General features: G+C 52.9%; 1 protein-coding gene across 1 annotated transcript in view; it reads right to left on the bottom strand.

Moving 5' to 3' along the window:
• Positions 1-13,581, bottom strand: part of myom3 (myomesin 3) — a 163,500-nt gene that overhangs the window by 115,380 nt on the left and 34,539 nt on the right. Inside the window, exon 9 of the mRNA XM_068011058.1 lies at positions 997-1,137. Coding sequence (XP_067867159.1) covers positions 997-1,137 — 141 coding nt within the window. The remainder of the gene's footprint in view (positions 1-996; positions 1,138-13,581) is intronic.

Below are 13,581 nucleotides of genomic sequence, written 5' to 3'. Positions count from 1 at the left end.
AAAAAACAGGTTGCCAAGCAGGCTAGACATGTGACCAGCTGGTCTGACAATGTCTGTTTGTGGATTCGGCCATCCCAGCAGTCGTCCTGAAATTTGAGCTCCCTCACCTTCAATGTCTGGTGCTCAAAGTCCATTGTGGGTTAAATTGGATAAGGGAAGTAACCCCTTTGTCTCCACAAGCACTGTCTGTTAATATGCAAATGTCTTTCCAGCCAAGGGCAAGTCCTTTCTTCACTTCAGCAAGTTTTCAAATCATTGTTCATATGACAAAATTAGTGTGCCTCAGTCTTGGCAGGTGGGGGGGGGGGAGGGTCTGTATGACAGTCATTAATAAATCTAATAAGGAGCTCAGGATAAACTTCTTAACTTCTTTACTCACAGAGTGGTGAGAATGTGGAATTCGTTGCAACATGGAATAGTTGAAGTGAGTAGCATAGAGGCATTTAAGTGGAAATTAGATTAGAACATGAGGAAAGAAAAGAAGAATATGTTGATAGGGTGAAACAAACTAAGATGGGAGAAGGCGTGTGTGGAGCATAAACAGTGACATAGAACTGTTAGGTCGAAAGATCTGTTTCTGTGCTGTAAATTCTATGTAATGTCATTATTTGTGTTACTGCAGTAGCTTATGAGGAATAAAGCTTAACATTAAACCATTCTACTTCATAACGTTCATATCATAGAACCATACAACACAGAAAGAGGCCATTCAGCCCATGTGCCTGTGCCAGTCCATAGTTAATATGCTATATAAAATAGATTAAGTTTGGAAATTGCAAACGGCATTCACTACTTATCAAGTATTTTATTTAACACACTTAAAAATTTTAAATGTAAGCATAATTAAGGCTTAGAGATATTTTACATGTTGAAACCTCCGAGACAACTAAATAGAACGGCTTCAGTTACAGTAAAACATCGTCACAGTAGTGTGCAATGGAGGATCGTGTAAGTAGCAATTTACCAGTAAAAAGTGAAATTTCAAAGAACACTGACCATCCCTAAGCCAGTAGAACTCTCCCTGGTTGCTTGTCAAAGCTGATGAAAAGGTGCAGGTCAGGGTCAAAGAATCACCCTCTTTACCAAAAGAAGCTTCAAACCCATCGACAATGTCAACATCTGGCTGAAAGTGACTGGCTGAGGAAAGAAGCACAGTGATTACTTTCAATTAATGTAATATATATAAGTTATCAGTAAAAGCACACAGTACAGCAACAGAATCTTATAACGTTACAATACAGCCAAAGACCATTCAGTCCATCACGTTTGTGACGACGGAAAGACTATTTCCTCTGTTTGGGGCATTAAAGATGAGAGGGCCATTAATTAAAAAAGTGAAGAGAGAAGCTGGGATGTGTTTCGTTATCGAGAACATTGTTGGAGCGTGGAAAACTTTGTGACAGAGAGTGCTTGTGGCTGACGGCATTGCATCCTTTAAGTGAAAATGTAATAAATGTTTGAAGCAAAGCTATAAGCAGAGACCAAGGCAATGGGTTTAGTTATAAATGACTCCATCACATGATGGGCCACATAGCTTCCTTCTGTACAGTAAACTTCAATGCTTCCATTGTGTATATGGCTATGTAAAATGTGGAAATCAACTTGTGAAAAACATTTCATGATTCAAACCAAAAATCAATCGGAACGAAAAAGTTATTGCTTTAATTTCTCCCAACCAAATTGAAAAGATGTTTGGGATGTATATTATGTGAAAGATGCAATAAAAGTGCAAGCGATTGTTGTTGTAACTATCCAAAGCTTTAAAAGGAGTGGGCCTGAGAGAGAGCACAGTGAGACCAGCGGCAGTGTAAAGGAGTAGGCCCGAGAGAGAGCACAGTGAGACCAGCGGCAGTGTAAAGGAGTGGGCCTGAGAGAGAGCACAGTGAGACCAGCGGCAGTGTAAAGAAGTGGGCCTGAGAGAGAGCACAGTGAGACCAGCGGCAGTGTAAAGGAGTAGGCCCGAGAGAGAGCACAGTGAGACCAGCGGCAGTGTAAAGGAGTGGGCCTGAGAGAGAGCACAGTGAGACCAGCGGCAGTGTAAAGGAGTAGGCCTGAGAGAGAGCACAGTGAGACTGGCAGCAGTGTAAAGGAGTAGGCCTGAGAGAGAGCACAGTGAGACTGGCAGCAGTGTAAAGGAGTAGGCCCGAGAGAGAGCACAGTGAGACCAGCGGCAGTGTAAAGGAGTAGGCCCGAGAGAGAGCACAGTGAGACCAGCGGCAGTGTAAAGGAGTGGGCCTGAGAGAGAGCACAGTGAGACCAGCGGCAGTGTAAAGGAGTAGGCCTGAGAGAGAGCACAGTGAGACCAGCGGCAGTGTAAAGGAGTAGGCCTGAGAGAGAGCACAGTGAGACCAGCGGCAGTGTAAAGGAGTAGGCCTGAGAGAGAGCACAGTGAGACTGGCAGCAGTGTAAAGGAGTAGGCCTGAGAGAGAGCACAGTGAGACTGGCAGCAGTGTAAAGAAGTGGGCCTGAGAGAGAGCACAGTGAGACTGGCAGCAGTGTAAAGGAGTGGGCCTGAGAGAGAGCACAGTGAGACTGGCAGCAGTGTAAAGGAGTGGGCCTGAGAGAGAGCACAGTGAGACTGGCAGCAGTGTAAAGAATTGGCCTGAGAGAGAGCACAGTGAGACTGGCAGCAGTGTAAAGGAGTGGGCCTGAGAGAGAGCACAGTGAGACTGGCAGCAGTGTAAAGGAGTGGGCCTGAGAGAGAGCACAGTGAGACTGGCAGCAGTGTAAAGAAGTGGGCCTGAGAGAGAGCACAGTGAGACTGGCAGCAGTTTAAAGGAGTAGGCCCGAGAGAGAGCACAGTGAGACCAGCGGCAGTGTAAAGGAGTGGGCCTGAGAGAGAGCACAGTGAGACTGGCAGCAGTGTAAAGAAGTGGGCCTGAGAGAGAGCACAGTGAGACTGGCAGCAGTCAAAAGGAGTGGACATGAGAGAGAGCACAGTGAGACTGGCAGCAGTGTAAAGGAGTGGGACTGAGAGAGAGCACAGTGAGACTGGCAGCAGTGTAAAGGAGTAGGCCTGAGAGAGAGCACAGTGAGACTGGCAGCAGTGTAAAGAAGTGGGCCTGAGAGAGAGCACAGTGAGACTGGCAGCAGTGTAAAGGAGTGGGCCTGAGAGAGAGCACAGTGAGACTGGCAGCAGTGTAAAGAAGTGGGCCTGAGAGAGAGCACAGTGAGACAGGCAGCAGTGTAAAGGAGTGGGCCTGAGAGAGAGCACAGTGAGACTGGCAGCAGTGTAATGGAGTGGGCCTGAGAGAGAGCACAGTGAGACTGGCAACAGTGTAAAGCAGTTTGCCTGAGAGAGCACAGTGAGACTGTCAGCAGTGTAAAGAAGTGGGGCTGAGAGAGAGCACAGGAAGACAGGCAGCAGTGTAAAGGAGTGGGCCTGAGAGAGAGCACAGTGAGACCAGCGGCAGTGTAAAGGACTGGGCCTGAGAGAGAGCACAGTGAGACCAGCGGCAGTGTAAAGAAGTGGGCCTGAGAGAGAGCACAGTGAGACCAGCGGCAGTGTAAAGGAGTAGGCCCGAGAGAGAGCACAGTGAGACCAGCGGCAGTGTAAAGGAGTGGGCCTGAGAGAGAGCACAGTGAGACCAGCGGCAGTGTAAAGGAGTAGGCCTGAGAGAGAGCACAGTGAGACCAGCGGCAGTGTAAAGGAGTAGGCCTGAGAGAGAGCACAGTGAGACCAGCGGCAGTGTAAAGGAGTAGGCCTGAGAGAGAGCACAGTGAGACTGGCAGCAGTGTAAAGGAGTAGGCCTGAGAGAGAGCACAGTGAGACTGGCAGCAGTGTAAAGGAGTAGGCCCGAGAGAGAGCACAGTGAGACCAGCGGCAGTGTAAAGGAGTAGGCCCGAGAGAGAGCACAGTGAGACCAGCGGCAGTGTAAAGGAGTGGGCCTGAGAGAGAGCACAGTGAGACCAGCGGCAGTGTAAAGGAGTAGGCCTGAGAGAGAGCACAGTGAGACCAGCGGCAGTGTAAAGGAGTAGGCCTGAGAGAGAGCACAGTGAGACCAGCGGCAGTGTAAAGGAGTAGGCCTGAGAGAGAGCACAGTGAGACTGGCAGCAGTGTAAAGGAGTAGGCCTGAGAGAGAGCACAGTGAGACTGGCAGCAGTGTAAAGAAGTGGGCCTGAGAGAGAGCACAGTGAGACTGGCAGCAGTGTAAAGGAGTGGGCCTGAGAGAGAGCACAGTGAGACTGGCAGCAGTGTAAAGGAGTGGGCCTGAGAGAGAGCACAGTGAGACTGGCAGCAGTGTAAAGAATTGGCCTGAGAGAGAGCACAGTGAGACTGGCAGCAGTGTAAAGGAGTGGGCCTGAGAGAGAGCACAGTGAGACTGGCAGCAGTGTAAAGGAGTGGGCCTGAGAGAGAGCACAGTGAGACTGGCAGCAGTGTAAAGAAGTGGGCCTGAGAGAGAGCACAGTGAGACTGGCAGCAGTTTAAAGGAGTAGGCCCGAGAGAGAGCACAGTGAGACCAGCGGCAGTGTAAAGGAGTGGGCCTGCGAGAGAGCACAGTGAGACTGGCAGCAGTGTAAAGAAGTGGGCCTGAGAGAGAGCACAGTGAGATTGGCAGCAGTCAAAAGGAGTGGACATGAGAGAGAGCACAGTGAGACTGGCAGCAGTGTAAAGGAGTGGGCCTGAGAGAGAGCACAGTGAGACTGGCAGCAGTGTAAAGGAGTAGGCCTGAGAGAGAGCACAGTGAGACTGGCAGCAGTGTAAAGAAGTGGGCCTGAGAGAGAGCACAGTGAGACTGGCAGCAGTGTAAAGGAGTGGGCCTGAGAGAGAGCACAGTGAGACTGGCAGCAGTGTAAAGAAGTGGGCCTGAGAGAGAGCACAGTGAGACAGGCAGCAGTGTAAAGGAGTGGGCCTGAGAGAGAGCACAGTGAGACTGGCAGCAGTGTAATGGAGTGGGCCTGAGAGAGAGCACAGTGAGACTGGCAGCAGTGCAAAGCAGTGGGCCTGAGAGAGAGCACAGTGAGACTGGCAACAGTGTAAAGCAGTTTGCCTGAGAGAGCACAGTGAGACTGTCAGCAGTGTAAAGAAGTGGGGCTGAGAGAGAGCACAGGAAGACAGGCAGCAGTGTAAAGGAGTGGGCCTGAGAGAGAGCACAGTGAGACTGGCAGCAGTGTAAAGAAGTGGGCCTGAGAGAGAGCACAGTGAGACTGGCAGCAGTGTAAAGAAGTGGGCCTGAGAGGGAGCACAGGGGAACCAGTGGCAGTGTATAGGAGTAGGCCTGAGAGAGAGCACAGAGAGACTAGCAGCAGTATAAAGGAGTGGGCCTGAGAGGGAGCACAGAGGAACAAGCGGCAGTGTAAAGGAGTAGGCCAGAGAGAGAGCACAGAGAGACTGGCAGCAGTATAAAGGAATGGGCCTGAGAGGGAGCACAGGGGAACCAGTGGCAGTGTATAGGAGTAGGTCTGAGAGAGAGCACAGTGAGACTGGCAGCATTATAAAGGAGTGGGCCTGAGAGGGAGCACAGGGGAACCAGTGGCAGTGTATAGGAGTAGGTCTGAGAGAGAGCACAGTGAGACTGGCAGCATTATAAAGGAGTGGGCCTGAAAGAGAGCACAGTGAGACTGGCAACAGTGTAAAGGAGTGGGCCTGAGAGAGAGCACAGTGAGACTGGCAACAGTGTAAAGAAGTGGGCCTGAGAGAGAGCACAGTGAGACTGGCAACACTGTAAAGAAGTGGGCCTGAGAGAGAGCACAGTGAGACTGGCAGCAATGTAAAGAATAGGGCCCGAGAGAGAGAGCACAGTGAGACTGGCAGCAATGTAAATGTGTAGGCCTGAGAGAGAGCACAGTGAGACTGGCAGCAGTGTAAAGGAGTGGGCCTGAGAGAGAGCACAGTGAGACTGGCAGTAGTGTAATGGAGTGGGCCTGAGAGAGAGCACAGTGAGAATGGCAGCAGTTAAAGGAGGGGACCCGACAGAGAGCACAGTGAGACTGGCAGCAGTGTAATGGAGCGGGTTTGAGAGAGAGCACAGTGAGACTGGCAGCAATGTAAAGGAGTCGGCCTGAGAGAGAGCACAGTGAGACTGGCAGCAGTGTAAAGGAGTGGGCCTGAGAGAGAGCACAGCGAGACTGGCAGCAGTGTAATGGAGTGGGCCTGAGAGAGAGCACAGTGAGACTGGCAGCAATGTAAAGGTGTGGGCCTGAGAGAGAGCACAGTGAGACTGGCAGCAGTGTAAAGGAGTGGGCCTGAGAGAGAGCACAGTGAGACTGGCATCAATGTAAAGGAGTGGGCCTGAGAGAGAGCACAGTGAGACTGGCAGCAATGTAAAGGAGTGGGCCTGAGAGAGAGCACAGTGAGACTGGCAGCAATGTAAAGGAGTAGGCCTGAGAGAGAGCACAGTGAGGCTGGCAACAGTGTAAAGGAGAAGGCCTGAGAGAGAGCACAGTGAGGCTGGCAACAGTGAAAAGGAGTAGGCCCGAGAGAGAGCACAGTGAGGCTGGCAACAGTGTAAAGGAGAAGGCCTGAGAGAGAGCACAGTGAGGCTGGCAACAGTGTAAAGGAGAAGGCCTGAGAGAGAGCACAGTGAGACAGGCAGCAGTATAAAGGTGTGGGCCTGAGAGAGAGCACAGTGAGGCTGGCAACAGTGGAAAGGAGTAGGCCTGAGAGAGAGCACAGTGAGGCTGGCAACAGTGTAAAGGAGAAGGCCTGAGAGAGAGCACAGTGAGACAGGCAGCAGTATAAAGGTGTGGGCCTGAGAGAGAGCACAGTGAGGCTGGCAACAGTGTAAAGGAGTGGGCCTGAGAGAGAGCACAGTGAGGCTGGCAACAGTGTAAAGGAGAAGGCCGGAGAGAGAGCACAGTGAGGCTGGCAACAGTGAAAAGGAGTAGGCCTGAGAGAGAGCACAGTGAGACTGGCAGCAATGTAAAGGAGTGGGCCTGGGAGAGAGCACAGTGAGACTGGCAGCATTGTAATGGAGTGGGCCTGAGAGAGAGCACAGTGAGACTGGCAGCAGTGTAAAGAATTGGGCCTGAGAGAGAGCACAGTGAGACTGGCAGCAGTTAAAGGAGGGGGCCCGAGAGAGAGCACAGTGAGACTGGCAGCAGTAGAAAGGAGTGGGCCTGAGAGAGCACAGTGAGACTGGCAGCAGTGTAAAGAAGTGGGCCTGAGAAAGAGCACAGTGAGACTGGCAGCAGTGTAAAGAAGTGGGCCTGAGAGAGAGCACAGTGAGACTGGCAGCAGTGTAAAGGAGTGGGCCTGAGAGAGAGCACAGTGAGACTGGCAGCAGTGTAAAGGAGTGGGCCTGAGAGAGAGCACAGAGAGACTGGCAGCAGTGTAAAAAAGTGGGCCTGAGAGAGAGCACAGTGAGACTGGCAGCAGTGTAAAGGAGTGGGCCTGAGAGAGAGCACAGTGAGACTGGCAGCAATGTAAAGGAGTAGGCCTGAGAGAGAGCACAGTGAGACTGGCAGCAGTGTAAAGGAGTGGGCCTGAGAGAGAGCACAGTCAGACTGGCAGCAGTGTAATGGAGTGGGCCTGAGAGAGAGCACAGTGAGACTGGCAGCAATGTAAAGGAGTGAGCCTGAGAGAGAGCACAGTGAGACTGGCAGCAGTGTAAAGGAGTGGGCCTGAGAGAGAGCACAGTGAGACTGGCAGCAGTGTAAAGGAGTGGGCCTGAGAGAGAGCACAGTCAGACTGGCAGCAGTGTAATGGAGTGGGCCTGAGAGAGAGCACAGTGAGACTGGCAGCAATGTAAAGGAGTGGGCCTGAGAGAGAGCACAGTGAGACTGGCAGCAGTGTAAAGGAGTGGGCCTGAGAGAGAGCACAGTGAGACTGGCAGCAATGTAAAGGAGTGAGCCTGAGAGAGAGCACAGTGAGACTGGCAGCAGTGTAAAGGAGTGGGCCTGAGAGAGAGCACAGTGAGACTGGCAGCAGTGTAAAGGAGTGGGCCTGAGAGAGAGCACAGTCAGACTGGCAGCAGTGTAATGGAGTGGGCCTGAGAGAGAGCACAGTGAGACTGGCAGCAATGTAAAGGAGTGAGCCTGAGAGAGAGCACAGTGAGACTGGCAGCAGTGTAAAGGAGTGGGCCTGAGAGAGAGCACAGTGAGACTGGCAGCAGTGTAAAGGAGTGGGCCTGAGAGAGAGCACAGTCAGACTGGCAGCAGTGTAATGGAGTGGGCCTGAGAGAGAGCACAGTGAGACTGGCAGCAATGTAAAGGAGTGGGCCTGAGAGAGAGCACAGTGAGACTGGCAGCAGTGTAAAGGAGTGGGCCTGAGAGAGAGCACAGTGAGACTGGCAGCAATGTAAAGGAGTGAGCCTGAGAGAGAGCACAGTGAGACTGGCAGCAGTGTAAAGGAGTGGGCCTGAGAGAGAGCACAGTGAGACTGGCAGCAGTGTAAAGGAGTGGGCCTGAGAGAGAGCACAGTGAGACTGGCAGCAGTGTAAAGGAGTGGGCCTGAGAGAGAGCACAGTGAGACTGGCAGCAATGTAAAGGAGTGAGCCTGAGAGAGAGCACAGTGAGACTGGCAGCACTGTAAAGGAGTGGGCCTGAGAGAGAGCACAGTGAGACTGGCAGCAGTGTAAAGGAGTGTGCCTAAGAGAGAGCACAGTGAGACTGGCAGCAGGATAAAGGAGTGGGCCTGTGAGAGAGCACAGTGAGACTGTCAACAGTGTAAAGAAGTGGGCCTGAGAGAGAGCACAGTGAGACTGGCAACACTGCAAAGAAGTGGGCCTGAGAGAGAGCACAGTGAGACTGGCAGCAGTATAAAGGAGTGGGCCTGAGAGAGAGCACAGTGAGACTGGCAGCAATGTAAAGGAGTGAGCCTGAGAGAGAGCACAGTGAGACTGGCAGCAGTGTAAAGGAGTGGGCCTGAGAGAGAGCACAGTGAGACTGGCAGCAATGTAAAGGAGTGAGCCTGAGAGAGAGCACAGTGAGACTGGCAGCAGTGTAAAGGAGTGGGCCTGAGAGAGAGCACAGTGAGACTGGCAGCAGTGTAAAGGAGTGGGCCTGAGAGAGAGCACAGTCAGACTGGCAGCAGTGTAATGGAGTGGGCCTGAGAGAGAGCACAGTGAGACTGGCAGCAATGTAAAGGAGTGGGCCTGAGAGAGAGCACAGTGAGACTGGCAGCAGTGTAAAGGAGTGGGCCTGAGAGAGAGCACAGTGAGACTGGCAGCAATGTAAAGGAGTGAGCCTGAGAGAGAGCACAGAGAGACTGGCAGCAGTGTAAAGGAGTGAGCCTGAGAGAGAGCACAGTGAGACTGGCAGCAGTGTAAAGGAGTGGGCCTGAGAGAGAGCACAGTGAGACTGGCAGCAGTGTAAAGGAGTGAGCCTGAGAGAGAGCACAGTGAGACTGGCAGCAGTGTAAAGGAGTGGGCCTGAGAGAGAGCACAGTGAGACTGGCAGCAGTGTAAAGGAGTGGGCCTGAGAGAGAGCACAGTGAGACTGGCAGCAGTGTAAAGGAGTGGGCCCGGGAGAGAGCACAGTGAGACTGGCAGCAATGTAAAGGAGTGAGCCTGAGAGAGAGCACAGTGAGACTGGCAGCAGTGTAAAGGAGTGTGCCTAAGAGATAGCACATTGAGACTGGCAGCAGGATAAAGGAGTGGGCCTGAGAGAGAGCACAGTGAGACTGTCAACAGTGTAAAGAAGTGGGCCTGAGAGAGAGCACAGTGAGACTGGCAACACTGCAAAGAAGTGGGCCTGAGAGAGAGCACAGTGAGACTGGCAGCAGTATAAAGGAGTGGGCCTGAGAGAGAGCACAGTGAGACTGGCAGCAGGATAAAGGAGTGGGCCTGAGAGAGAGCACAGTGAGACTGGCAACAGTGTAAAGAAGTGGGCCTGAGAGAGAGCACAGTGAGACTGGCAACACTGTAAAGAAGTGGGCCTGAGAGAGAGCACAGTGAGACTGGCAGCAGTATAAAGGAGTGGGCCTGAGAGAGAGCACAGTGAGGCTGGCAACAGTGTAAAGGAGTGGGCCTGAGAGAGAGCACAGTGAGACTGGCAGCAGTGTAAAGGAGTGGGCCTGAGAGAGAGCACAGTGAGACTGGCAGCAGTGTAATGGAGTGGGCCTGAGAGAGAGCACAGTGAGACTGGCAGCAATGTAAAGGAGTGGGCCTGAGAGAGAGCACAGTGAGGCTGGCAACAGTGTAAAGGAGTAGGCCTGAGAGAGAGCACAGTGAGACTGGCAGCAGTGTAATGGAGTGGGCCTAAGAGAGAGCACAGTGAGACTGGCAGCAGTTAAAGGAGGGGGCCCGACAGAGAGCACAGTGAGACTGGCAGCAGTGTAATGGAGTGGGCCTGAGAGAGAGCACAGTGAGACTGGCAGCAATGTAAAGGGGTGGGCCTGAGAGAGAGCACAGTGAGAATGGCAGCAGTTAAAGGAGGGGGCCTGAGAGAGAGCACAGTGAGACTGGCAGCAGTGTAATGGAGTGGGTTTGAGAGAGAGCACAGTGAGACTGGCAGCAGTGTAATGGAGTGGGTTTGAGAGAGAGCACAGTGAGACTGGCAGCAATGTAAAGGGGTGGGCCCGAGAGAGAGCACAGTGAGAATGGCAGCAGTTAAAGGAGGGGGCCTGAGAGAGAGCACAGTGAGACTGGCAGCAATGTAAAGGGGTGGGCCTGAGAGAGAGCACAGTGAGAATGGCAGCAGTTAAAGGAGGGGGCCTGAGAGAGAGCACAGTGAGACTGGCAGCAGTGTAATGGAGTGGGTTTGAGAGAGAGCACAGTGAGACTGGCAGCAATGTAAAGGAGTAGGACTGAGAGAGAGCACAGTGAGACTGGCAGCAATGTAAATGTGTAGGCCTGAGAGAGAGCACAGTGAGACAGGCAGCAGTGTAAAGGAGTGGGCCTGAGAGAGAGCACAGTGAGACTGGCAGCAGTGTAATGGAGTGGGCCTGAGAGAGAGCACAGTGAGAATGGCAGCAGTTAAAGGAGGGGGCCCGACAGAGAGCACAGTGAGACTGGCAGCAGTGTAATGGAGTGGGTTTGAGAGAGAGCACAGTGAGACTGGCAGCAATGTAAATGGGTGGGCCCGAGAGAGAGCACAGTGAGACTGGCAGCAATGTAAAGGAGTAGGCCGGAGAGAGAGCACAGTGAGACTGGCAGCAGTGTAAAGGAGTGGGCCTGAGAGAGAGCACAGTGAGACTTGCAGCAGTGTAATGGAGTGGGCCTGAGAGAGAGCACAGTGAGACTGGCAGCAGTGGAAAGGAGTGGGCCTGAGAGAGAGCACAGTGAGACTGGCAGCAATGTAAAGGAGTGGGCCTGAGAGAGAGCACAGTGAGACTGGCAGCAGTGTAAAGGAGTGGGCCTGAGAGAGAGCACAGTGAGACTGGCAGCAATGTAAAGGAGTGGGCCTGAGAGAGAGCACAGTGAGACTGGCAGCAATGTAAAGGAATAGGCCTGAGAGAGAGCACAGTGAGACTGGCAGCAGTATAAAGGAGTGGGCCTGAGAGAGAGCACAGTGAGGCTGGCAACAGTGGAAAGGAGTAGGCCTGAGAGAGAGCACAGTGAGGCTGGCAACAGTGTAAAGGAGTAGGCCCGAGAGAGAGCACAGTGAGGCAGGCAACAGTGTAAAGGAGTAGGCCTGGGAGAGAGCACAGTGAGACTGGCAGTAGTGTAATGGAGTGGGCCTGAGAGAGAGCACAGTGAGACTGGCAGCAGTGTAAAGGAGTGGGCCTGAGAGAGAGCACAGTGAGACTGGCAGCAATGTAAAGGAGTGGGCCTGAGAGAGAGCACAGTGAGACTGGCAGCAGTTAAACGAGGGGGCCCGAGAGAGAGCACAGTGAGACTGGCAGCAGTATAAAGGAGTGGGCCTGAGAGTGAGCACAGTGAGACTGGCAGCAGTGTAATGGAGCGGGCCTGAGAGAGAGCACAGTGAGACTGGCAGCAATGTAAAGGAGTGGGCCTGAGAGAGAGCACAGTGAGACTGGCAACAGTCTAAAGCAGTTTGCCTGAGAGAGCACAGTGAGACAGGCAGCAGTGTAAAGGAGTGGGCCTGAGAGAGAGCACAGTGAGACTGGCAGCAGTGTAAAGAAGTGGGCCTGAGAGAGAGCACAGTGAGACTGTCAGCAGTGTAAAGAAGTGGGCCTGAGAGGGAGCACAGGGGAACCAGCGGCAGTGTAAAGGAGTAGGCCTGAGAGAGAGCACAGTGAGACTGGCAGCAGTAAAAAGGAGTGGGCCTGAGAGGTAGTACAGGGGAACCAGTGGCAGTGTATAGGAGTAGGTCTGAGAGAGAGCACAGTGAGACTGACAGCATTATAAAGGAGTGGGCCTGAGAGAGAGCACAGTGAGACTGGCAGCAGTGAAAAGAAGTGGGCCTGAGAAAGTGCAAAGTGAGACTGGCAGCAGTGTAAAAAAGTGGGCCTGAGAGAGGGCACAGTGAGACTGGCAGCAGTGTAAAGGAGTGGGCCTGAGAGAGAGCACAGTGAGTCTGGCAGCAGTGTAAAGGAGTGGGCCTGAGAGAGAGCACAGTGAGACTGGCAGCAGTGTAAAAAAGTGGGCCTGAGAGAGAGCACAGTGAGACTGGCAACAGTGTAAAGGAGTGGGCCTGAGAGAGAGCACAGTGAGACTTGCAGCAGTGTAATGGAGTGGGCCTGAGAGAGAGCACAGTGAGACTGGCAGCAGTGTAAAGGAGTGGGCCTGAGAGAGAGCACAGTGAGACTGGCAGCAATGTAAAGGAGTGGGCCTGAGAGAGAGCACAGTGAGACTGGCAGCAGTGTAAAGGAGTGGGCCTGAGAGAGAGCACAGTGAGACTGGCAGCAATGTAAAGGAGTGGGCCTGAGAGAGAGCACAGTGAGACTGGCAGCAATGTAAAGGAATAGGCCTGAGAGAGAGCACAGTGAGACTGGCAGCAGTATAAAGGAGTGGGCCTGAGAGAGAGCACAGTGAGGCTGGCAACAGTGGAAAGGAGTAGGCCTGAGAGAGAGCACAGTGAGGCTGGCAACAGTGTAAAGGAGTAGGCCCGAGAGAGTGCACAGTGAGGCAGGCAACAGTGTAAAGGAGTGGGCCTGAGAGAGAGCACAGTGAGACTTGCAGCAGTGTAATGGAGTGGGCCTGAGAGAGAGCACAGTGAGACTGGCAGCAGTGTAAAGGAGTGGGCCTGAGAGAGAGCACAGTGAGAATGGCAGCAGTGTAAAAAAGTGGGCCTGAGAGAGAGCACAGTGAGACTGGCAACAGTGGAAAGGAGTAGGCCTGAGAGAGAGCACAGTGAGACTGGCAGCAGTGTTAAAAAGTGGGCCTGAGAGAGAGCACAGTGAGACTGGCAAAAGTGTAAAGGAGTGGGCCTGAGAGAGAGCACAGTGAGACTTGCAGCAGTGTAATGGAGTGGGCCTGAGAGAGAGCACAGTGAGACTGGCAGCAGTGTAAATGAGTGGGCCTGAGAGAGAGCACAGTGAGACTGGCAGCAATGTAAAGGAGTGGGCCTGAGAGAGAGCACAGTGAGACTGGCAGCAGTGTAAAGGAGTGGGCCTGAGAGAGAGCACAGTGAGACTGGCAGCAATGTAAAGGAGTGGGCCTGAGAGAGAGCACAGTGAGACTGGCAGCAATGTAAAGGAATAGGCCTGAGAGAGAGCACAGTGAGACTGGCAGCAGTATAAAGGAGTGGGCCTGAGAGAGAGCACAGTGAGGCTGGCAACAGTGGAAAGGAGTAGGC

This window comes from Heterodontus francisci, chromosome 31 (assembly GCF_036365525.1).
Source record: "Heterodontus francisci isolate sHetFra1 chromosome 31, sHetFra1.hap1, whole genome shotgun sequence".
Taxonomy (NCBI): domain Eukaryota; kingdom Metazoa; phylum Chordata; class Chondrichthyes; order Heterodontiformes; family Heterodontidae; genus Heterodontus; species Heterodontus francisci.
Note: the sequence above shows the minus strand (reverse complement) of the source record. Positions and strands in the feature narration are given on the sequence as shown.